Consider the following 24,285-nt stretch of genomic DNA (forward strand, 5'->3'; position numbering starts at 1 on the left):
CAATGTAAGGACTGGCAGAGGGGTGAGGTGTGAGAGAAACGACTAGAGAGGAAAATCAGTCTGGCAGCAGCGTTCATTACGGACTGTATTGGTGCAGTACGGCTTTTGGGAAGACCAATCAGGAGAGGGTTACAATAATCCATGCGGGAAATTACTAGAGCATGGACAAGCTCCTTGGTAGTATCTGGTGCAAGAAAGGGGCGGCTATGTTTTTAAGATGGAATCTACAGGATTTGTCAACATGCTGGATGTGAGGCTCAAAGGTGAGACCAGAGTCAAGTATGACGCCAAGAGAGCGCGCTTGCAAGGATGGACTGATGTGGGTACCACAAACTTGAAGGGAGAGCGAAAGAGGAGGATCAGTATTAGGAGGGGGAAAGACAAGGAGCTCAGTTTTAGAGAGATTGAGTTTCAGAAAGCGTGAGGACATCCAGTCAGAGATGGAAGAAAGGCAAGCAGTGACACGTTGCAGGACGGCAGGGGAGAGATATAACTGGGTGTCATCAGCGTACAGGTGGTAGTGGAATCCAAAAGAGGTAATAAGTTTGCCAAGAGAAGCAGTATTAAGAGAAAATAGTAGGGGACCAAGGACAGAGCCTTGGGGGACTCCAACTGAGACAGGACGAGGGGAGGAGGTATCATTAGAAAAAGAGACACTGAATGAGCGTTGGGAGAGATAAGAGGAAAACCACGAGAGGACAGAGTCACAGAGACCAAGCGATTGAAGAGTTTGAAGAAGGAGAGCATGATCAACGGTGTCAAAGGCCGCTGAGAGGTCAAGAAGAAGAAGTATGGAGTAGTGGCCTTTGAATTTAGCTGCAATTAGGTCGTTAGTAACTTTGATAAGCACAGTCTCAGTAGAGTGGAGAGGGTGGAAGCCAGATTGAAGGGGGTCAAGGAGAGAGTTGGAATTGAGGAAATGGGACACACGGGTAAAGACAAGTCTTTCCAGAAGCTTTGAGGAAAAAGGGAGCAGGGATATGGGACGGTAGTTAGAGGGGGTGGATGGGTCGAGGGATGTTTTTTTTAGTATAGGTACTACAGTGGTATGTTTAAGGTCAGCAGGGACAACACCAGAAGAGAGAGAGCAGTTGAAGATGTGTGTTAAAGAAGGCACGAGACAAGTGGAGAGAGATCTAATAAGGTGAGATGGGACAGGATCGAGTGGGCAAGTGGTGGGGCGAGAGGAGGAAAGAAGAGCAGCCACCTCTTGGTCAGTAGCCGGGGAGAATGTCTGAAGGGTAGGAAAGGCATGATCTATGTGTAGTTGAGAAACAGAATGACAAGGAGGGAGAATTCTTTCCTTAGCTGTTCAATCTTGTCAGTAAAGTAACATGCAAAGTTATCAGCAGTAAGGTTAGTTTGGGGAGTGGCCGCAGCAGGGCGAAGAAGAGAATTAAAGGTGTCAAAGAGACGCCTGGGATTGCGGGAGCATGAGCTAATGTTGTGGGTAGGATAGTATGCTATCTCTACTGTTGGTGCGTGTTGAATCGTTTCGGAATGTGGTAGAGTCAATAGGTAATGATATATGTGTTTACGTACGTGGGATCGTTTTAGACAATGATCTGTCTGAGTGGTGGTAATGGTAGTGGATTCTCTGGCCTGAGAAAGGCATAGAAGGCAGTGTGCATGGCTGGTAATGGCCGACTTGGTAGTATAATTGGTTGTAGATCTAATAGGTTCGATAAGGATGGAAAAGTGGGATGGCTATTGGTAATGTCTGAGAGGAACGTGGGGGAATGGATTCCTGAAAATCTCTGAGTATATTCTTGTCTGGTATGATAGCATGAAGTTATGGTAGTTTTGGCCATAGGTTATCCTGTGTGTTGAATGCCTGTAAAATATATAATTAATGGTGTGTGAGATAGTTTCAGTTTAAGACGGCAAAAAGAAGCAAAACCTAGGAGAAATGTTATGACACAGGTTGAGCTATGTTGTGTTCCAATGAGATTCTTTAAGCCAGGTGAAAAGCTGTGTTATGCGTTCTACAAGTATGGGACAAAAGTGCTAGGTGGGCTAGTGCATGCTATGCTGCATGAGTATGTCTAATCCATGATTTTGTCTCTGGAACGAAAGAGTGGCCGTGACTATAGGGGCGGCTGTAGGAAGCGTATGATGAACATGCCTGGAATATAAATGTGAGAATTGTCGGCAGGGATGTATGCCCCCACCTGGTACATGAAAGTAAAAGAAATGTGATAAGTGGCCAACCAAGTGTGTTCCCCAGAAATAATATGATCGTATGGATGATGAGTGGCGTTTGTTGATGATATGACGTGCTTAGTTGTCTGAGTAACAACGGATTGATGACCCTGCCCATGATTTACCCCATGCCACAGCAGCTGCTACAATGGGGCAGATCCCCCAAAGGGGCTGAGGGGGTGTAAAAAATTCCAAACCTGGATGCCATGGCCAACAGCTCCAAAGCCATCGTTCCGGGTAGATCACTGCCAAACCCGTGGTAGACGCCGCATCTGACCATCTGGTTGGAGAAGTGTCAGACAATCCTGGAAGGAACATGCTTCTACCATGCCAAGTGGTTAAGAAATGTCCCCCCCATGTGCAGGTCTGCTGTGGTTGGGTTGTCTAGGGACATCCTCTGATCGTCATGTTGGAAGTGTGAAAAAAAAAAAAGGGGAAATTACTCTGGATGTGAAAGCGTGGTCTTGTGGTATGATTTGCATGGCAAAATTTAAAGAACCTGGTAGGGATTGTAGTTCCTTGTGGTTGTAAGTACTAAGCAGGAGGTAGTGATTGTTGTAGTTGAGAATGTTCCCTATTTGTCTTGTGGTAACTTGCGTGTATGGATGCAGACTCAAGTCGTATGCCCAATAATGATGGTGTCTGGGCCTTCTGTTTCTTATGGGGTACTGGGACGCCCAAGTAGTCAACCAGACTAAGCTGCCGTGAGGCTTCTAGTGAAAAATATGTTATCTTTGATCAACAAGAAGTCTTCTAGATAGTGTATGACTGTAAGGCCTCTGGATAGGTTATCATAACCAGCACAGAATATCTGCGAATATCGATAGTAGGCTAATCTGTAGCCCGAAAGTTGGCCATTTTATGCCATGTAAGTGCCAGTGTGTAGGGTAGATGGTAGCCGTTTACTGAGTTGATAATATTGGTCTTACTTAACCAAGCTTCAACCCATGCTTGAGTGATAGCTGTAAAGGTAGATCAATGGTGTAAGGAAACTACTCTGAGGGTATGAGGGAGATGAGACTTGGGATAGCGGAGGTGTGTGGTGCCAATAAGTCTATGGTTAGTCTTTGTTTAAGGTAAGATTTCCTTGTGACAATACCAATGTGTGTGTTTGGTGTCATGCTGTAAACGGTGGAGATTGGAAAACCCAAGTAAAAAACCCTCTGCAAATCTTGGCTATGAGTGTGTTTACAGCCGATGGTTCTGTTGTGCTGACTGTAAGTGAGGGCATGCTATATTCCTTGAAGGTGTATTTATGATACCTGTATGGGAGCCTTTTGAAGCTCCAGAGCTTTAGTAAATCTACTACAAGTCTGGAAGGGTGAGGAGTCAGTAGTGTTGAAAATGCATTGGTGTGTACAGATGGTGAGTATGTTTTTTGTAAGTTTTTTGTAACCATGTTTGTATGTTTTTTGTAACCATTTGAACATATATGTAATAGTCTATATGCTGTGCAACTACTCATACCAATTGTCTCTGGTAGTTCAGAGGTGCTGGAACCTGGAGCCTGAGAGTGCTCGTCTGTTTGTTTGGGACAAAATTCCTTCTGTATGGGTACCTGCACAAATAAACATCTCTACATATTCCAAATGCCAACACAACCAAGGGATGGTCAGTTCCCGATTTACCTGCAATCCCTGGATCTGACCATCACAGATACATCGTCATACATATAAATGCCTTGTTTCCCCAATGTGCTGGGATCATATGTGCAGGGTTAACGTCTTGTGTGTCATAAGAATTGATTGTACCAGGTAACCGAGTTTCGGTTGGTGCTGGTTGTACAGTAGCGTGAGGCCCAGAATTGTGAGGGCTGTGGTGATCGACTCGAGATTGCCAGTCTGTCGTAATTTTTTTTGGCTCATGAGTTTATGAGTGAGGCTAGCATGGCCTGGGTGTCACCTGAGTTGGTGTTGCTGGGCCTTCCCCTGCCTCTGTGTCGTCAGTTGATGTGTGGAGGAGTTTGAATAACTCTGCTTTTCTTGCTGAGGCAGGGTAGGGGATTTGTTGCCTTAGGTCGGTGGTAATGGGTGGTAATGTCCAGGATCTGATTGCTGCTGGACTAGCAACATCTCCTCTACTTGAAGGTGTATCAATTCTAGCCGGGGTGCTAGGAAGAGGTGATTCTTCGCCATCTTTTTGAGAAATACTTAAATAACAATAAAGATTGCAATTATTATTTGTACCCAGGGGTCTTGTACTGGCTTGCTAGCTAAGCTGTAAGGCGAAACGATTGGGCTTGGTGTTTTTTTTTTTTTTTATTTTTTTTTTTTGCAGTGCATATTATGGATACAAACTGGCTTGAGGTAACCCAAAGGCAATCCTCGAGCTGCTTAGCATAAGTAACAAGTAGGGTAATCGTTAGACAATGCACAATTTTATATGATATGGTAGCAGTAACGTTGGTGAAACATAAGAGTATTAAAGGTAATTAACAAGCATGGCATGACATATCCCCTTACTGATAAGAGATAGGTACTATGTGTAGATAGTCATGGTAAGGTAAGGGATACAGTAGAGTTTACCACCCCAGATAGCCCCAGCCCCCCAGCAGAATAGATTATAGGAATAGCAGCAGAATAGGTTGCATTACCCTCTGGACCTGGCAAAGTAAAAGAAGTGTGAGGTGCATCACTAGTAAGTTACACGTGTATGGCAATTAAGAGGTCCAGTACGGCCCAGGTACCCCAGACTGGGTAGGCGCTGGGTTCAGAGGCCCATCTTGGTGGTCAGCCTATCCCCCTTATAGGGAATTTAGTGTCCCAGGGTGCTTGGCTTCTCAGGCTGTCGGCCAGGGGAGACTCCTGCATTCTTTTGTGCCGCACTTGCATTCTACTCCTCTCCCGGTCCCTGTGCGTTTCCTTCTGCATGTAGCTGGGGTTAGGAAGCTTTGCGGTTTGCCAGCCGGCTAATTTTACCGCCTTACGCTGCTTAGGCCGTCGTCGCTGTCTACGGTATGTCGGGCTCGTGGTGTGTGCAGTAGGTTGCTTCGGTGAGTAGCGGGATGGTTGTGGAGGTGCCTCGGTGGTCTCAGTGGGTGTCAGCCTGCTTTCCAGCTTTTTCCAAAAGGCGTCGAAGATTGCCTCTAGGCGCCGGTGTGTATCAGGAATCTCCCCTCCAGGAGTATAGGGACGCGTGTCGTCCGCCATCTTAGCTGATGCTCCACCTTGCTTGCGGGTGTTTGTGGCTCTGCTGCGGCTCTCCGGTAGGGTTTGGGAGCCATCAGGGTAGGGACCGGGATAACCCCCGCCGGTCCAAAGGGGGGGGTAGCAGGGCTCCAGGTACATGTTCAGCACTTCGGTCGCGCCGGTCTGGGAGAGCGGCCCCCTCTCCCCTCCTCAGCGCTCACTAGGCCTCAGTGAAGCTCGGCGTCTGGAGTGCTTGAAAAGGCTGATGGAAGCATTCACAAGTCGGGTCTTCTCTGTGTACAGTTAGGGGTATGTCGCTTGATGCCCGGTTTTGGCTATTTCAGGCAAAAATAGCCGTTTTGCTTAGTGTGTTCCTGGGAGCTCACAAGAAACACAACCAGTCGCCATGCTTGTCAGGCCCCGCCCCCGGGCTTGGTGTTTTTTGGTGACTGGTGAGGCCCTGCTAGTTGCCAAGTGGCTTGAGAAGCTCTATCTACGCGTTGGCGCAAGGGGATTTTTTGTGGCCACCGAACGTTGTGGCACGATGTTGGACTCTCAGTGACAGTAACCAGAAAATAGGAAGGGGAGTGACCGGTGAGGTTCTCTCTATGATACAATGCCAAGCAGCTAGCTCACGAGTGGCCCGAGGGGTGTATGCCTCCGAGTGTGAGGCGGGGTGTTGGCCTCGCGGGACCACTAACCGAAGTGTAATACAGAGAAAAAAAGGGGGTAATACCTATTGGGCCCTAGAACCCTAATTGCCAGTACACTTACTATTCCAAGGAAGGTAAGAGATGAATAACTACGTGAGCAGGTGTATGTACCTGGTAGTATGGTATTGAACCTGACAATCCGTATAGGTTTTTAGTAGTAACTGTATAACCTGAATGGATAAAACCGTATGGCAAAAGGAAATATGGCATAGACCAAGCTTATCTTAATACGTACAGTATATGTGAAAAGTAAAGTGCCGTGATGTGTAAATATTAAACATCGTAGCTGTGACGAAGTGCCCTTCGCCACTTGTGCCTGGAGAGGACTAATTGCCAGCCTCCTGCCCTGTGACTATGGCCCCTGGAAGATTTTGCCCTTTTAGATACTTTATTTGGGCATATTGAATTTTATTAGACTGATTCTGGCCCTTTAAATGCTCTGACAAAGGATCTGCAGTTTTGCTAAGCACTTCGGATGCAGAGTGTGAAGAAAACCCCTGTTTTATGGACTTAGTTTGACTGTTTTATTCCCCCCTCTTAGAACACCAGTTAAAACCCTTAATAACTGTCATATTTTCAAACACCGACTGACCCTTTTAACTGTCATTTTTTTGGTTTTCCTCTGAGGAGGAGTTGTTTTGCTGCATGAGTGCTGTTGCTTTTGTGTGCTCATTAAACAGACCTGCTTGACCCTTTCTTGAAGCCTTGGCTCATGTTTGGGGGATGGGATAGGTCTGCAGTGCTGATGGTGTCGGTTGGAGTGCTTGGAATCCTCGGCAAGCACTAGGAGCATCGATTGGCGGAGGTAGTCGGTCGGAGTGCCAGTGGGTCCGTCACATTTTAAAAACGACTGGTTAAATATGTATCAATCTTAACCCATTAAGTGCCCTATGCACAAGTGAAAACGTGGTCTGTCCCCGCCTTGTATGTTGTATGTCCCCTTGCTAAGGGAAAGTCTGTTGTGTGAGCAGCATGCTGTGAAAAATGTGTGTGAACTATATTACCAGTTACGTATATACAGATGCTTCTGCTACTGTGTAGTATGTGTATTATACCAGATGTTGATATACTACTTGCTATGTGAATTGCTGTATGTCTTATTGGATGGTAGGGGTCATTGAACATGGTGTTGCAAAATGCAAGTGCACTGGAGATCTGCCGAGTGCCCTATAGGTGACAGTGTAGTTGGATACTGATTGGTATGTGAAATGTTGTTTGTCTGTTGACCTATAGGGGTCAGTGTTTTGGTGTTTGTAAAACCCCATGCAAATTGTCAATGTAGTGGACAGACCTGTAGGTGGCAGTGTTGGTAGAACCACTGTTGGTCTTGATGTGAAATGTAAATCATTGTGAATTAAACCTGAAGTTGAGCCCGTGCTGTAGTTTAATTTATGGTTTATGGTTATGTTTAAAACAATCGTATGTGTAATTTATATTGGCTGGTAAATTGTATATGACATGTGAAGACAGTTTTGCTGTTTACCAGTAGGGGTCAGAAATGCTGATTGTATGGTAAAAATACCCTTTAATCCAAATGCAAGGTTAACGTGAGATTTTGAGAGTGACCTGTAGGGGTCAGTGTGGTTTATGTGAAACATTGTTCGTGAGTTATGCCCCAGTATTATAGTTGGATGACAGGGAAACGAACAGTGCCCGTTCGACAATATACAATATGTGAACATAATAGCTTAAATAACAGTCATTGTAACAAACCAGTGTTCTGTTCGTGGGTGGTAAACGCACAAAACTTGTGTGTAGTACAATAGTAAATGCATAAACTAGTTCCCGTTTGGTAGAAAATTGCACAAACCGTGAGCCTGGTATGTCAGGGAAACAAAACGAAACGAGCAGTGAGATTTGAAATGCACGCACAGAATTGCCTAGTATGTTTAGGCAATGAAACAGAACGTGTTGCCGTTCGGGAGTATGCCAATGCTCGAAATGAGCCAGAGACAGATATAAACAAGTGAGTTTAAACGAATGATATGCATGAACATGCAATGGTTTTAGAACAGACAAAATGCAGCCGTGAAGTGAGGACCTGACCTGTGCATGGTGCCGTAAGGACTGATGCCTGGCGTAACGGGTAGGTCGACTTACGGTTTGTGAGTCACTTGGACCCCATCCACGGCGATGGTTTGAAGAAAGAAGGTGCTAGGCCAGAAAAGCCTGTGGCTGGATTCTTGAGAAAACCTCATGGAGTTATCAGGTAAAATGGCGTCTGGATGACCCAGAAGTGGAAAACATTCTGATGCTGACCTCAAGCGATATGGAGTCAGGTTATGGGTGTCCCTTATATAGGGGAGTGAATTAATTTTAGCCCCTCCCACAAATACAGGCTTGATACATATGTTACATAAGCTGGAAAAAGAAAATGGATGTGTGCCCATCATTTAAAAAAATAAAATAAATTCTGCTCTTGATGCAAAAGAAGCCAAACAAACATCAGTTTAAAGCGCTTACAACATTTTTAACAAACCAGAAAAAACTTCCTTCTTGAACCTAGAAGAGCAGTCAGATCTCTCCTTGGATCAAGAAATGGTTAGCCCATATATGAAATATTAGATCCCTAATTATTATGCTTTTGCTAAATTAATTCAGTCACTGTTTAAAAATCTGTACAGACTCTGGTAAAACCACTTCATGTAATAGTTTTTAGGTATATTGTTATCCATACTTTTTATTACTATACTATCCATACTATTTATTTTGTTTTTATAAAAGTAAATATATTGTTTTTTTTTGTTGCAATCAATATATGGCACTTGTTATGTTAAATGTCAATAATTATATAGGACTTTTGGAAACCGCAGTACACTATAAACCATGAAGTATGATCATCACAACTATCCTGGCTGCAGTGAGTCGACTATGGTCAGCACATCTGAAACGTTCATATTGCTTCCTTGATTCTCAGTAAAGGTGCTAATCACATGCACCCCCTGCCAAGTATCATGACCCCTCCCTGCTCACAAGTTAAGAAATTAGTAGAATAGTGCTGAAACTAATTTTCCGTCTATTTTTACTGCTTGACAGATTGGTTTACTATCTTCAATTCATTGGTCAATTCCCAGTTTGTGACAAAATAGAGACTGAGGAGTGAAATGGGCAACAAGAAAAACAAAAAACTGGTGGAGATTTCATAACAACGATAAGTGCAGCTGTAGACATGATAATGACATACTGGCAGTGGTGTATCTTGGTTTTGTGCTGCCTTAGGCAGGACAAAACTCAGACACCCCCCCGCGCGCGCGCGCCACCCCCACCCAACCCTTCCCTCCTGCCCCGCCTTCTAAATACACACACATTCACTGAGAGATACGCATACACTAGCTAACACACACACAGTCGGACACACACACTAACAAACACACACAGTCGGACACACACACACTAACAAACACACACAGTCGGACACACACTAACAAACACACACAGTCAGACACACACAGTCAGACACACACACTAACAAACACACACACTAACAAACACACACAGTCGGACACACACACACACTAACAAACACACACAGTCAGACACACACACACACACACTAACAGACACACACAGTGAGACTCACACACTAACAAACACACACTAACAGACACACACACACTAACAGACACACACACTAACAGACACACACACTAACAGACACACACTAACAGACACACACTATCAGACACACACTATCAGACACACACACACTATCAGACACACACACACTATCAGACACACACAGTCAGAGACACACACACTCACATTAACACTTTTTTTTTTTATTTACTTCCCCCCCCCCCCGCCTCCTTACCTTTGGGAATGCTGGGGTGGGGGGGTTCTCCCATTCCCTGGTGGTCCAGTGGCTGCAGGACGGCACTGGCGGGCAGGCTGGGCGGCCGGCGAGGGAGCTCTTCCCCTGAGCTCTCTGCTCAGCTCCCTCGCGCGCCGCCCGCAGAGTGAGGCTGGGAGGCGGAGCCGGAATATGACGTCATATTCCGGCTCCCAGTCTCACTCTGCGGGCGGCGCGCGAGGGAGCTGAGCAGAGAGCTCAGGGGAAGAGCTCCCTCGCCGGCCGCCCAGCAACCAGCCCAGCATGTCTGTTAGCCGCAAGGCTAACAAGACATTTGCCTTGGGCATTTGGGGGCGGCGTTTTTTGCCGCCCCCTGGAAAATGCCGCCCGAGGCAAATGCCTTGTTTGCCTCGCGGCTAATACGCCCCTGCATACTGGAATAATATGGGAGATAGCAGGACTATTCAGGGAAATGAGAAGGGTAAGACCCTGAACAAAGATATGGTATACATGAGGGAGCAGCAAACCGTAAAAATTAAGTAGACGTAGTTTTGATGCAGTCAGGGCCGTCTTTAATTTTGATTGGAGCCTGGGCAACCATTTGCTTGGGCCCCCTGGACCCTGCCCCCTCCATGGCATGCAATCACGCCATTCACTCTAAAGCAGTGGCAGAACTAAAGTAGAAAGGGTCTGGTGCGAGAATTGTTTTGCCCCCCCCCTATCGCAAGGGTGGCTAAGAGGTAGATCCCTATCTGTTGTGCAACTACAACAATGCTCTGACAGCTGGGGCTCTACCATTTTCCCACACTTGCAGGGTTGTGTTTAGTACCAATACGTTTTTGTGTGTTTGAATGTAAGCATGTTTGTGTGAATGGAGGGTGTGTTTGTATGTCGTGTTAGCGTTTGTATGCAAGCATACATGTATGTGTAGTGTTGGTTTTCGACTGCAAGGGGAGTGTTTATATTTCATTTTGGTGCTCAACACAGAAGTGTGTTTATATGTAGTGCTGAAGTTTGAATGCAGGGGTGTATTTGTGTGTAGTGTTGGCATTTGAATGTTGAGATGTATGCACATATAAACACTGACACAGACTGGTGCAAATACACATTGACAACAGAGACACACAGAGACATACTGACACAGAGACATACTGACACAGAGACATACTGACACAGAGACATACTGACACACACACACAGACAGAGAGACATACTGACACACACACAGACAGAGAGACATACTGACACACACAGACAGGCTGACATACTGACACACACAGACAGGCTGACATACTGACACACACAGACAGGCTGACATACTGACACACACACAGACAGGCTGACACACTGACACACACACAGACAGGCTGACACACTGACACACACACAGACAGGCTGACACACTGACACACACACAGACAGGCTGACATACTGACACACACACAGACAGGCTGACATACTGACACACACACACAGACAGGCTGACATACTGACACACAGACAGGCTGACATACTGACACACAGACAGGCTGACATACTGACACACAGACACTTTCATACATACTGACACATGCTATATTTACATTTGTAAACCCACCCTCCAGTTTCCTACCTTTTGCTGAAGGGTGGGCTCCCTGGGGTCTGTAGTAGTTATTTACTTAGAGCTGCCCTTTTATAATATTCATACCAAACATATGTAATATAAATTATTACCATGTTTAATGTTAATTTCTGTGTAAAAAAACACCACAACCTTTGTTTTGTAAACTTTTGCGAACATAAATATTATATAAACACAACATACAAGAGAGTTTAGAAAGGCCTCACAGTTGTCCACATAGTATAATAGTCACGATTTTAGGGTCCTGTCCTCCCTTCCAGGTGCTGCCACTACCAAAAGGAGTAGTGTGAATGCACCATTGGATGCGCTTGCACTACACTAAGGACATTAGGACCCTGCAGGAAGCACTGGTTCAGTGAGCAGCCTGCATGATTGACAGGCAATCTGGTATGCAATAACGCCAGGCTGGCCTGCAAGTTCTTCATTTAAATGCCTTATTCCAGGCAGCACCAGTGATTGGTGACACTGGCCAACCTCTTTTAACCCCACCCACCTGGATGTCGATATTGAGGGTTTAGATAATATATCATAACATATTTATGTCATTAAATCGTATGCATTTTCAAAAGAAAAATAGCAGAATGCACTTTATTTTTAAAATCTTTACATTCACACACTACTGATAAATATTTCACACACCAATTAAAGGACCACTATAGGCACCCAGACCACTTCAACTCAATTAAGTGGTCTGGGTGCCTGGTCCATCTAGTGTTAACCCTGCAGGTGTAAACATAGCAGTTTCAGAGAAACTGCTATGTTTACACTAGGGTTAATCATGCATCTGGCTCTAGAGGCGCTTCCGCAATTCTCAGTGTGAAAATCACAGTGAGAAGATGCTGGACATCCATAGGAAAGCATTGAGAAATGCTTTCCTATGGACTGTTTCAATGCGTGCGAGGCTCTTGCCGCGCATGCGTATTCGGCGCTGACGACGGCAGAGGGATTAGAGTTCCCCAGCGCCGAAAGAGCCCGGCTCTGGAGAAAGGTAAGTGTTTAACCCCTTCAGCCCAGCGGAAGTGGGATCCTGAGGGTAGGGGAGGACCTAAAGACCCTATAATGGTCCTTTAAGCAAGCACGTACACACACTTGATACATGATCGACAGTTAATTTCTTGCTCCTTACAGGCAAACTATCATTTTAGCTACCAGAATTTTTTTTTTTTCAAATTGCCTTTCCACAAACACAATAGTAATTTACATGAAATACACACACATTTAAAATGCCTAAATAATAGTGATGTCTAATTTTAGAAGTCACCACCCTCTTACTGCTTCCATAACACTTGTCCAAATTGAGAACCAGTAGGTCTAAGCCCTAGAGTGCATCTCAACAGCTAGATTGTAAACATTTTATTTTATAAGAAGTCATTCTAGGAATGCCATCCTTTTGCTTCTTATGTATATAGGTTGCAAAGTACAAAATGAGATTCGGATGCTCTAAATGCCATGTATTCATGGAGAGCAATAATTTGCCTCACTTTCAGAAATGTTCCTCATAATTATACATGAAACCCATAATTTCCCACAGAGGCACCACTTATTGACTCCACATATTGTTCATATTTTCCACATACATTTCCAAAAGGTAGAAATACAAGACCTCTTAAAACTTTAATTTCTAAATATATTATCAATATATAGATCATTTACAAAGAAGTCAATTTTGAAGGGATTTAGTCCACTTTAGACACTGGTTTTACCTGAGCACTGTGTGTAATTTCTTCTCTCTCTTTCACATCCATATAAGACAGGGCATCTGTGGGTTCCCTCTCGCATGGATCATAAAGACCAGGTCCACCTACATCACAGAATTAGCTCTTAGATTATATTGCATTTATTTATTTTTTAAATTCTTTATTTTATTTGTGCAGCAGATAACATAAAACAGTAGTCATGCAGAGCCACGACAGCAACTGCAGGCATTTTCATAGTGTGACAAATACGTGGCAGTGTAAACGGCACATTTTTTATTTATTTTTTTTGAGTGACATGTAAGAAACAAACTCATGTAGTTAGAATGTATAAGCTTTCAGTGCTTGATAGGTACATAGACTGAAAATAGAAAACCAGTGTCAAAAGTAAAGATCGCGCTTAGACGCTTAATATGCTTACAGTTGCTTGAAGAATATGCTTAAAATGCGCTTTGAAGTTTGCCTGGCATATAGTAATATAGTAAAGATTGCGCTTCAACGTTTATTATGCTTAAAGTCGCTAAAAATATGCTTAAATTACGCCGTAAAGTTTGCCTGGCATATAGTAATATAGTAAAGATCGCGCTTCAACGCTTATTATGCTTAATGTTGCTTAAAATACGCTTGAAGTTTGCCTGGCATATATTAATTCGTTCTATTTGTTGTGCTGTAAGTGCCTTGCTGCAGTATAACAATCATTAACGTAAAATGACAATGCAAAACTTGAAACAGACATGTATGTTACGCAGCATAAGGTGCAGACAGCAGAGGCACAAATAGGCGCAATCTCGCTTGTATCTAAGCTAGTCTGGACATAGTTAATTCAGATTTAACATGAGAGTAACAAAGAGATTAAGCCTAGCTCGTGGGACCTAATTGCTAAGTAGCATATCAGTAAGATTGCACTAAAGTAAGGAAAATTAAGAAAAATAAAAAAGTATCTGTCGCTAGAGATTTGTAAAATACAGAATTGTTTTAAACACGCTGTACTACGCTAAAAACGACAGCCCTGTTAGCCTTAATTTTGCATAGGTGAGAGGACTGTGTTGTGAACACTATCAGTAGGTCTAAAGTAATATAACAGAGCTTAAGTTAGCAAAAACATGTACATTTTAACAGGTGGCAGAGACAAGCGGGTAACACAGCCATACATCACTGGTAGTGAAGAGCTATCTGTAGTGGCAGGTTATCTGGTATGCCAGTCCCGTTAAGCGATCCGTCAGCCTATCCCCCTGCTGGGCAGTAAGCCTTCATGTGCGGGCAGTTCAGGCAGTTGCTGGTGCGTGCTGGATTTGCCTGTGTGGTATGTTAGGTGCCTTCTCGGGATTCCCTCCCTGGCGGGTCGTGGCTGGATTCTCCGTCGGTCCTGCCCGCCGGTGTGCAGTGTCTCCGTGTCTAGGTCGGCGTCATGGTAGGCTTTGTATGGCCCCATACGTGGGGCGGCTTCTTGTTTGCCGAGGTTCTCAGGGGCCGTCGGGGTGCAATCAGGTCGGGTGCTTTGAGTCTGCTTACCCGTCCGCCCAAGCAGATGCTGGCGGTTACATCGCCGGGCTTGTGTTCTTGGAGCACGTGGCAGGGCCCCATAGTGTCGGCGCCGGGTCGCAGGGCGATTCCAGGGGGCCACCGTTTCAACCGCTTGCCTGAGGGTGAGCCCCCCGCGACAGAGCAGAGTCCAGAAGCTCCTGCAGTGTTCGTCAAAGGCCTCCAGGGGCCTTGTCGTTGGTCTGGGCTTGTGTGAGGGTGTTGGGTCGGGTTGCCGCCGAGCCGCCATCTTGGTAAGGTCCTGGCGGCGCGTTTTCCTCGCGGGCAGTGAGGCCTGTGAGATTGCCGTCCGCTGTGGTGTGGCTTTCCTGTGTGGACCGGGATAACCCCCGCCGGTCAAAAGGGGTGCTGGTGTGCGTGCCTGGTTCCGTCTGGGTAAAGGCGAGTGGCTTTCCCGCCCAAGCTTCAGCACCAGTAGGCCGCATATGGTGTCCAGCGCCCCCTTGGCCGACGGGCCTCGGGGTTGTGACTGCCGCTTCAGTGGTGCCTCCCCAGCATGGGTAGCGCATCCAATTGTGTCTGCCATTGTCGTCGCTGTTTGTTTGCCCCCGTTTAATGTCCGTTGAGCGGGAGCTCATGGCGCCCGCGTCTGCTTCGCTTGGCGGTCAGACTCCGCCCCCCTATATTGCATTTATATGATGCTTGGTATTAGGTTCAACATTATTTAGTGTAGAATGCCAATATTTCCTATAGAAAGCATTGAATCAAAATAAAGACATCCTGGGCATATTGTGAAAATTACTTTTTCCGCTATGCCCTCATTGTTACAGTTGCTTCCACATGTGCAAGCAGTATAGAAGAGGAAGGTACCGTATTTTTCACTCCATAAGACGCACCACACCATAAGACGCACCTAGTTTTTAGAGGAGGAAACCCAGAAAAAAAAATATTCTGAACAAACTGTCCCATAGTGTTTCTTACTATAGGACAGTTTGTTCAGAATATTTTTTTTCTCCCCTGTCCCATAGTGTTCCTTACCACCCACTCCCCTCTCCTGTCCCATAGTGATCTTTAACCCCCTCCTCCCCTGTCCCATAGTGTTCTTTAACTGTGGCAACTGACATTTAATTATGCATGCAGGAGAGACATTTTGTGTTAATTATTGTCTTCCCCACCCATTTATAAATATGTAATAATAAGTCACTGTATGTTGCCTGCTATGATTAGACTGTTTGTAATTTTATTGAGTTTTCACAGCAATGTTAATGTAATCACCATATGGGCTAGTCCCAAGTAAAATAAAGTTTTAGTCAGTTCTACTTCACCCTCATTTTGGAGTCCTGTCTCTTAATGGGGCAATCTGCTATAAGGGATTGCTATGCTATGCATATTCCCTTGCTATAATCACTCCTAAGCTCTTTTAAGAGCTCGTTCCTGCTTCGCTCTGAAGGAAGAGAGGTTCGGCCTACGGTGCTTGGAATACTCAAGAAGCGCTAGGAGCATCCATCAACGGAGGTACCCAGTCGGGGTGCTAGGTGATCCGTTACAGCAATGTCTACTGCACCACCCTGATCTATTATTTTAGTTACCCAATCAAAAAAAATCTATAAGATTAGTTTGGCATGATCTCCCTGAAGTAAACCCATGTTGTCTCTGATCCTGAAATCCATGTGTTTTTAGATGTTCAACAAGCCTATCCTTTAACATGGTTTCCATTACTTTCCCCACTACTGAAGTAAGGCTTACTAGCCTATAGTTGCCCGACTCCTCCCTACTACCTTTCTTGTGAATGGGCACAACATTCGCTAACTTCCAATCTTCTGGGACTACTCCTGTTAACAATGATTGGTTAAATAAATCTGTTAATGGTTTTGCTAGTACACCACTCAGCTCTTTTGATAACTTTGGGTGTGTTCTATCAGGTCCCATTGACTTATTTGTCTTTACTTTTGACAGTTGAAATAGAACCCCCTCCTCTGTAAACTCACATGTAATAAATTACTAATTTGTCCTTTTTCCTAACTGAGGTCCCTTTCCTTCATTTTCATCTGTAAATACTGAACAAAAATATTCATTGAAGCAGTCAGCTAGACCTTTATCCTCTTCTACATAACATTCCTTCTTTTGTTTTTAATCTAACTAACCCTAGTTTTACTTTCCTTTTCTCATTTATGTATCTAAAAAATGTTTTGTCCCTTTTTTTACTGACTGTGCTAATTTCTCTTCTGTGTATGATTTAGAAGCTCTGATAACTTGCTTAGCCTCTTTCTGCCTAATCTTATAGATCATTCTGTCTGCCTTCCTCACTCTGGTTTTTTTTATAATTACTAAATGCTAACTTTTAGTTTTTTACTATTTTGGCCACATCTGCAGAGTTCCACAATGGTTTCTTGAATTTTTTGCTTTTACTGACAAGCCTAATGCAACTTTCTGTTGCCTTCAGTAGTGGAACTTTTAAATAATCCCATTTATTTTGGACTCCATTTAAATTGCTCCAGTCTGATAATGACTCCTTTACACATATTCTAATTTTAGAAAAGTCTGTTTTTCTAAAGTCTAAAACTTTTGTTTTTGTGTCAGTCACTGTTCTTATATTAAACCACACTGACTGATGATCACTGGATCCTAAACTTTCACCTACAGTAATATCTGATACCAAATCTCCATTTGTTAACACTAAATCTAGTATGGCCTCTTTACGAGTTGGCTCCTCAACGACTTGTTTTAGAGACAATCCCAGTAGAGAGTTTAGAATATGTGTGCTCCTGGCACAAGCAGCTATTTTGTTTTCCAATTCACATCAAGAAGATTAAAGTCGCCCATGATGATAACTTTCCCCTTCATTGTCATTTTAGCTATTTCCTCAACTAGTAGATTATCTAGCTCTTCTATTTGTCCTGGGGGCCTGTAAATCACACCTACACAAGTTACTGTGTGATTACCAAATTCCACCGTAACCCAAACAGACTCTATGTTCGTCTCACTAACTTTTATTAGGCTAGATGTTATGCTATCTTTCACATACAGGGCCACCCCTCCTCCTTTCTTGCCTTCCCTGTCTTTTCTATATAAAGCGTTCACTGGTATTGCTTATGTCCCAGTCATTTTTCTCATTATACCATGTCTCAGTAACAGCGACTAAATCTAAAGGATCTTAACATGTATAGCTTGGAGGAAAGACGAGACAGGGGGGATATAATAGAAACATTTAAATACATAAAGAGAATCAACACAGTAAAGGAGGAGACTATATTTAAAAGAAGAACAACTATCACAACAAGAGGACAGTCTTAAATTAGAGTGGCAAAGATTTAAAAATAATTTCAGGAAATATTACTTTACAGAGTGGGTAGTGGACGCATGGAATAGCCTTCCAGCTGAAGTGGTGGAGGTTAACACAGTGAGAGAGTTTAAGCATGCGTGGGATAGGCATAAGGCTACCCTAGACTACAGATAAGGCCAGGGACTAATTAAAGTATTTAGAAAAATTGGGCAGACTAGATAGGCTGAATGGTTCTTATCTGCCGTCACATTCTATGTTTCTATGAAGCAGATTTTTTCCCATTGAACAAAAGAAAAAAGTAAAAGCCATATTTTTTTGTGCTTACAACCCAACAAGATTGAATAAAAAAACGTTGGATTGTTGTTAATGACCACCAAAGTCACACAGGCCACTTCATCTCAACGAAGTGGCCATCTCATTTTAACCATTCAAGGTAAAACATTGCTGTTTTGTATATACAGCAATGTTTATCTTGAACGGTTAAACACACCTCCTCCAGTGGCTGTTACACTGGCTGCTACTGGAAGCACTTTTGCTGCAATGACAGAGGAAAACTGCCACATGATGTTGCAGTCACCATAGAAAAACATCAATTCAATGCTTTCCTATGGGGAAGCTTGGATGCACATGCAGAAATTGCTGGGCATGTGAGTCACATACCCTATGCAGAGCACTGGAATGGACCACGCCAGAGGAGGTGATGCCTCCTCTATAACTTCGTGGGAGAGGAGATGAAGAGGTAAGCAGTGCTAAGGCAGCCTCTGCACATGCAAAAAGGTAAGTAAAAAGCTTTATTTTATTATTTATGGCACAAAGGGGGCACCTCTATAACTAGGGACAGTGTTCCTTTAACACTTACTGCCAATACAAGTTTAAATAATCTTACCAGATAGGAGGATCCCGGATGCTAGACACTCCATGACTCTTCGCAAAGCTTCCCCAGCTCCCAGCGGCCTATTGCAAGTGCCTATTGCCTTTTCACATATGAGTTCCAAAGGCTGTGAGAATTATAATGCATAAAAAAGTATTAAGTTATCAGCATGAACAGACAAACCATACATCCCAGAACAGTGAAATGTTAACACCTGATGCTACTATGTCCAAAATACAGACATTGTCAATCCCCCTCACCCCCTTTCTTTTTTGTTTGATTAGGTTAAACATTTAGAAGAATGAGATAGCATTTATAAATAAAACATATTTTTCTTTGTTTAAGGAGTTATTCTATAGTAAATAATGCAAATGAACAATACAGATTTAGTGGTGCTGGATTGAAATGTCTTATCATCTGAACCCCAACATGACCAACTCACCCATCCTTTCAGCCGGGTCCAGTTTGGAACTCTGTTGCAGAGATCTCTCAGTATGCGTAGTACAATTACACAAGATTTTAATCCATTGGCTCTCGCCTAAAATAGACAAAATTGTTCCAGTTCTGCTTCTTGTGCGCATATGTCACCTCAACCTACAAAGGCCTCGGACAGATTCTTATATGATTATCAAGTAGTAAATGATTAGATTCATGCAAAGAATACTACAGAATGGCAAACTTAAAGGCATTCTTAAATAGAACTGAAAAAGCTAAATGTAAAGATTGCTTTTGTAGCCTCATGATAATGCATCAGGGAACTTTAGTAAAGCTAACCCCATATGAATGATATTCCTGCCACTGACTAGGACCCTGTAGTACAAAGGCCACATAGAAGAACATGTCACTAGTGTTTTATCTGAAAAGCCCACTAGTAAACAAGTATATTAGCAGCTGGGGAAGAGTGAGCAATATCTAATTGCAGACCAGATAGAAGGCACTGCTGCTGGACAAGATAGATATAAACAGAATAGAACACTACTCCACTACGTAATAAAGATTACAGTGCATTTAAACATTAAGTCATAGAAAAAAAGGAAATAAAAACCTCATAAGGCTACAATAACAATAAGGTAAGAACAAATAGCCAACCTGAAACCATTTGGCATGTCGCAGAGACGCCAAGGCGTTCAGGCATTTCTGCCTGTCCAATAAGTCCGGAGGATCTTTCATCGCAACATTTTCTACTGATAAGATGGGATAAAAAAAAAAAAAGAAAAAAAAAAAAGACAGATACAATTTGACCAAGGGGATTCTGTCACAGGAAGAGCATGGCAGCATCTGAACAAGCTAATAAGACTCCCAGAGAAACTGAATGGTTCACAAAGTGCACTGCGGTTATTTAATCCAAAGGCCATTCAAGAAGTAATGTGCAACACAAAGCAAAGGAGGCATTCACTTCCAGTTTACAAATCGATAACAGCTACGTACCATCTGGGATCTTATTAAGTATGCACAACATATTTCAGGACATAAAAATAGGTATGTAGCACTTTCATCCCTCTAACAAGGATAGCAAGGTGTCAATTCTAATTATGTTAGTTTATGCTTATTTCGTTTTCCATTTGTCAAAATGAATTCTGACTTGCAAACAACAGATTTCAGGAGCATACGTAAGGCTACATTTTAAAAACATGTTCTCTCAACTATCATAAGAAAACCTTCAGTGTGAGTTTTCCAATTTATATTGGTGACAAACTTTTTAACATACATATTGTACACCCAATATCAACAATAAAATGACTGATGTAAATCTACAATGTAAAGTTTACAGAATTTAAATATTTTTTTTAAACCCATATCTTCTTTTTTAGATTTATCCATCATGTGAGCTGATATTATGGGGCAGAGAAATGCCAGACATCCAAGTCAAGAGCTATTTTCGAAATTTTATTGCCATTCTATATTCACAGAAATATGCAATGTTCAGTTGCTGCAAGACACGATCCTGTTTGCCATTGCATTTCTTTTTAAATACGGCTAAATAGCTTTATATTCATTAAAAAATAATGTGCATACACATGCGAATTCATTGTGGTACTAAAATATGTTATTTTGAAACAAGGCACTGAGCCTTGAAAATAACTGCTGCAAAGAAAATTGTTGACTGTCTGACCTCTACGATAAAGACCTGCAATAAATTGACTTTGCTAATTTTTATTTTTACAGGGTAGGCTGAACACAATACTCTACTGGATCATATTTAAAGGCATAAACATTTTCATAATGCCAGTGTCACATTAACAAATTCTATAATGAATGTGCTAAAATGAAAACAAACATTAGAGTCAGGCTATTTTTTAGAGGGACACTCTAAAGCACCAAACTACTACTTTTTAATAGACACTGTCCTTGCAGTCTGCCACTTCTCTCAAACTGCAATATTTGCACTTGTCACCAAGGCTGTATTTAGTGGTTGCTGATCTCCGTAGAGGAGGAGAGTCTGCTGCACTCTGATGTTCGAGTATTCCTTTAATGAAAATTTTAGCCTGATCAGTCCTGTTTTAATTTTGACTCTCTCTGGGCTTTTACAATTTGGTTGGTGCGCTTTGACTGCCAGCAGACAAGGTTAAAACAAATTTGTTTTGAGTTGAGAGGAAAATTTACTTTCTGTCTGGAGTTTTAGAACAAATAAGGTCATAACAAATCATGCTCACATCGACATACAAAAAACCTATCCAAAATAATTAAGTGTATAGTATAGAAAAGGGGTAAATTAGAATTGTATAATTTAGCAAGCAAAAATAAAATAATTAAAATTTAAAAAAAATAAACATAAGGATCAATTATTTCTCTTCTCATCTTATGGCATTTTTATATGAATCTTGCCCTTCCAGTAAAGTCTAGTAAAATAAATTTAAATGAGTGTCACATTGTGTTTAAGGACTGTTTCTGTAAAATAAATTATACAAGTAAAAGCAAAATTTGGGCAGCAATGTTTTATTTTAATTGCATCCAATCAAATGAACGAAGGAAGCCGTAAACAATGTGCGTTGACTGAAAAGTGGTTTAGGGCTGAATTTATTCAGTTTAGATTTTCTGAATATTTTTTAATAGGCAAAAATGCTGGCCTTTTTAATCTTTAGAGTCTTGCTTAGTGGCATCTGAATTTTTATTATCCTCTGTCATTAATAAAGCTCACAGGTTGATGGGTAAAACATCAAAATGAAATGTTGCTTCCTAAACATGTTATAATGTAAAAAATACATATATTATTGTGTAAAAAGCCAGAAATATTCTTTGCATAAAATATGCTTTGAAGTAAAAAAAAATCCTTTCAATTACATCGTCTTAATATTGTATTTAGATTCTTGTCCTAGATTCAGATTGTCAGAAGTGCTACAGACGTATTTTCAGACCTGACGAACTCCACAGCAGATGTTTGCATTGCATTATTTCTCACTAACACATTTAGAAAGTCACAAAGCTCAGATTAGATACTCTTGTATCCCAAATGAAAGCTGCAAATGTTTAAAGGTGCAGTTCCAGAAAAATGATATTTACCACAATGCCTCTGGAGCTTATATTAGCTAAAATATATATATAACGGAGCAGATAGCAGAACATATTAAATTTACCATAACAAAGCATTCATGCTACTCAGTCCCCAATGGATATAAATTTAGACAAATTATGCATCTCCAGCAATCTCGTGGCATTGTTCCCCTTGGTTTTCAAAAATGGTAAAATAACCCTTACCAAAATATCGTATTTATGAAATATTTAGTAGGTTCATGGTTATAATGGCTGAATAAAAGTCCCATAACATTTTATTTAAAAATTCAAAAGTCCATGTTAAATGGTGGGGCTGCACCTTTAGATGCTCAGGAAGGTAGGTACCAATAGCATCTTGCAAAGCACATGGATTTAGCAAATACATTTCAATGTGAACATCTGCTCCAAGCTCACATATAAATTGGAAAGAAGTACAGTAAATGAGTGGTTATGAAAAACTGAAGACACAGTCTGAAAGGCTGCAGAATGTGCACACCTACACAAATCAGTAATATACTGGGCAAGGTGAAAAGCATTTCAGAATCCAATTGGTTTTCAGTTGAGAATGTTACTGACTGATTATGTGTTACTGTGACCATGGCATTGGAAAGTCTTTGGAATAGCTCTACTCACGTTTAAGTAATGCTTCCCCCCCTTTTTCTGATATGCCTATTTTGCCATCTAGAAAAGGGTTGCAATGACTAAAATTACAATGTATAAAGACAGAAAAACAATACAAAAAATACAAAGATTACTTTGCATCTGACTTTGTCCACTATAAATGTATGCTGTGCTCCTACAGCATGGCTCTTTCCTCTGCAAAAGTAAACTACTTCCACACCCTTATAAGCACACTGTCCCATCAACCCAAACACCTTTTTCCTCCTTTTGATGCTCTTCTTCGCCCTGTGACTCCCTTCCACCACCTTGTCCGCCACAAACTTTGCATCTCATTTCACTGAGAAGATCTCTACAATCAGGAAAGAGATCTCTAATCTCTCTCCTACCCCTATCAATACATCATCCAACCCCACTCTCCCCCTGCCATCCTATGCTCATTTGAACCTGCTACAGCACAAGAGGTTTCTGCTCTGCTCCTGTCCTCCCGCCCCACCACCTGCTCCCTCAATCCTATTCCCTCGCATCTCATCCGCACTTTGTCTCCCTCTCTTGCTCTTCCTCTTGCTAACATTTTCAATCTCTCCCTTTCCTCTGGCACATTTCCCTCACCCTTCAAACAAGCAACTGTAACCCCGATTCTGAAAAAGCCCAACTTGATCCCAACTCCCCATCCAACTACCGCCCTATCTCGCTACTGCCATTTGCCTCCAAGATCCTCGAGAGAGTTGTGTACGTCAGATTGACAGACTTTCTCGAATCCAACTCTCTGCTTGACCCCCTTCAGTCTGGATTCCGCGCTGGTCACTCTGTTGAAACTGATGTGACCAAAGTATCCAACGATTTAATTGCTGCTAAATCTCACGGCCAATACTCTATCCTAATCCTCCTTGATCTTTCGGACGCCTTTGACACTGTTGATCATCAACAGCTTCTTCACATTCTTCGTAACTTTGGCCTACTGCTCTCTCCTGGTGCTCCTCCTACCTCTCCCAGCACTCTTTCAGTGTTTCTTTCTCTGGCTCTGCCTCTTCTCTCCAATCCCTCTCTGTTGGTGTTCCCCAAGGGTCTTTCCCCTTGGTCCCCTATTGTTCTCAATCTACACTAACTCCCTTGGCACACTCATCAGCTCCTTTGGCTTCCAGTATCATCTCTATGCCGATGACACGTAGATTTATCTGTCTTTCCCTGATTTCTTACCACCCCTCTTGATTTGTGCCCCTGACTGCCTCTCTGCTATTTCCAACTGGATGGCTGCTCACTTCCTTAAACTCAACCTGTCCAAAACAGAACTTCTAGAACCTCAAGTGCTGCTACTCCTGTGTCTGTCTCCATCCAAGTCAACGGCGCTACTATCACCTCTACTTGGTAGGCTCGCTGCCTAGGGGTTC

General features: G+C 42.6%; 1 protein-coding gene across 3 annotated transcripts in view; it reads right to left on the reverse strand.

Annotated features, from left to right (window-relative positions):
- STRBP (spermatid perinuclear RNA binding protein) overlaps window positions 1–24,285 on the reverse strand; it is a 295,257-nt gene that overhangs the window by 105,186 nt on the left and 165,786 nt on the right. For 2 of the 3 annotated variants that reach the window (XM_063432339.1, XM_063432340.1), the window contains 4 exons: window positions 19,874–19,968; window positions 19,227–19,322; window positions 18,800–18,911; window positions 13,158–13,255 (listed from right to left, as the gene is read on the reverse strand). In XM_063432339.1, the coding sequence (XP_063288409.1) occupies window positions 13,158–13,255; window positions 18,800–18,911; window positions 19,227–19,322; window positions 19,874–19,968 (401 nt within the window). The remainder of the gene's footprint in view (window positions 1–13,157; window positions 13,256–18,799; window positions 18,912–19,226; window positions 19,323–19,873; window positions 19,969–24,285) is intronic. The other variant, XM_063432341.1, reaches the window with a different exon arrangement.

Source organism: Pelobates fuscus, chromosome 9, assembly GCF_036172605.1.
Source record: "Pelobates fuscus isolate aPelFus1 chromosome 9, aPelFus1.pri, whole genome shotgun sequence".
NCBI lineage: Eukaryota > Metazoa > Chordata > Amphibia > Anura > Pelobatidae > Pelobates > Pelobates fuscus.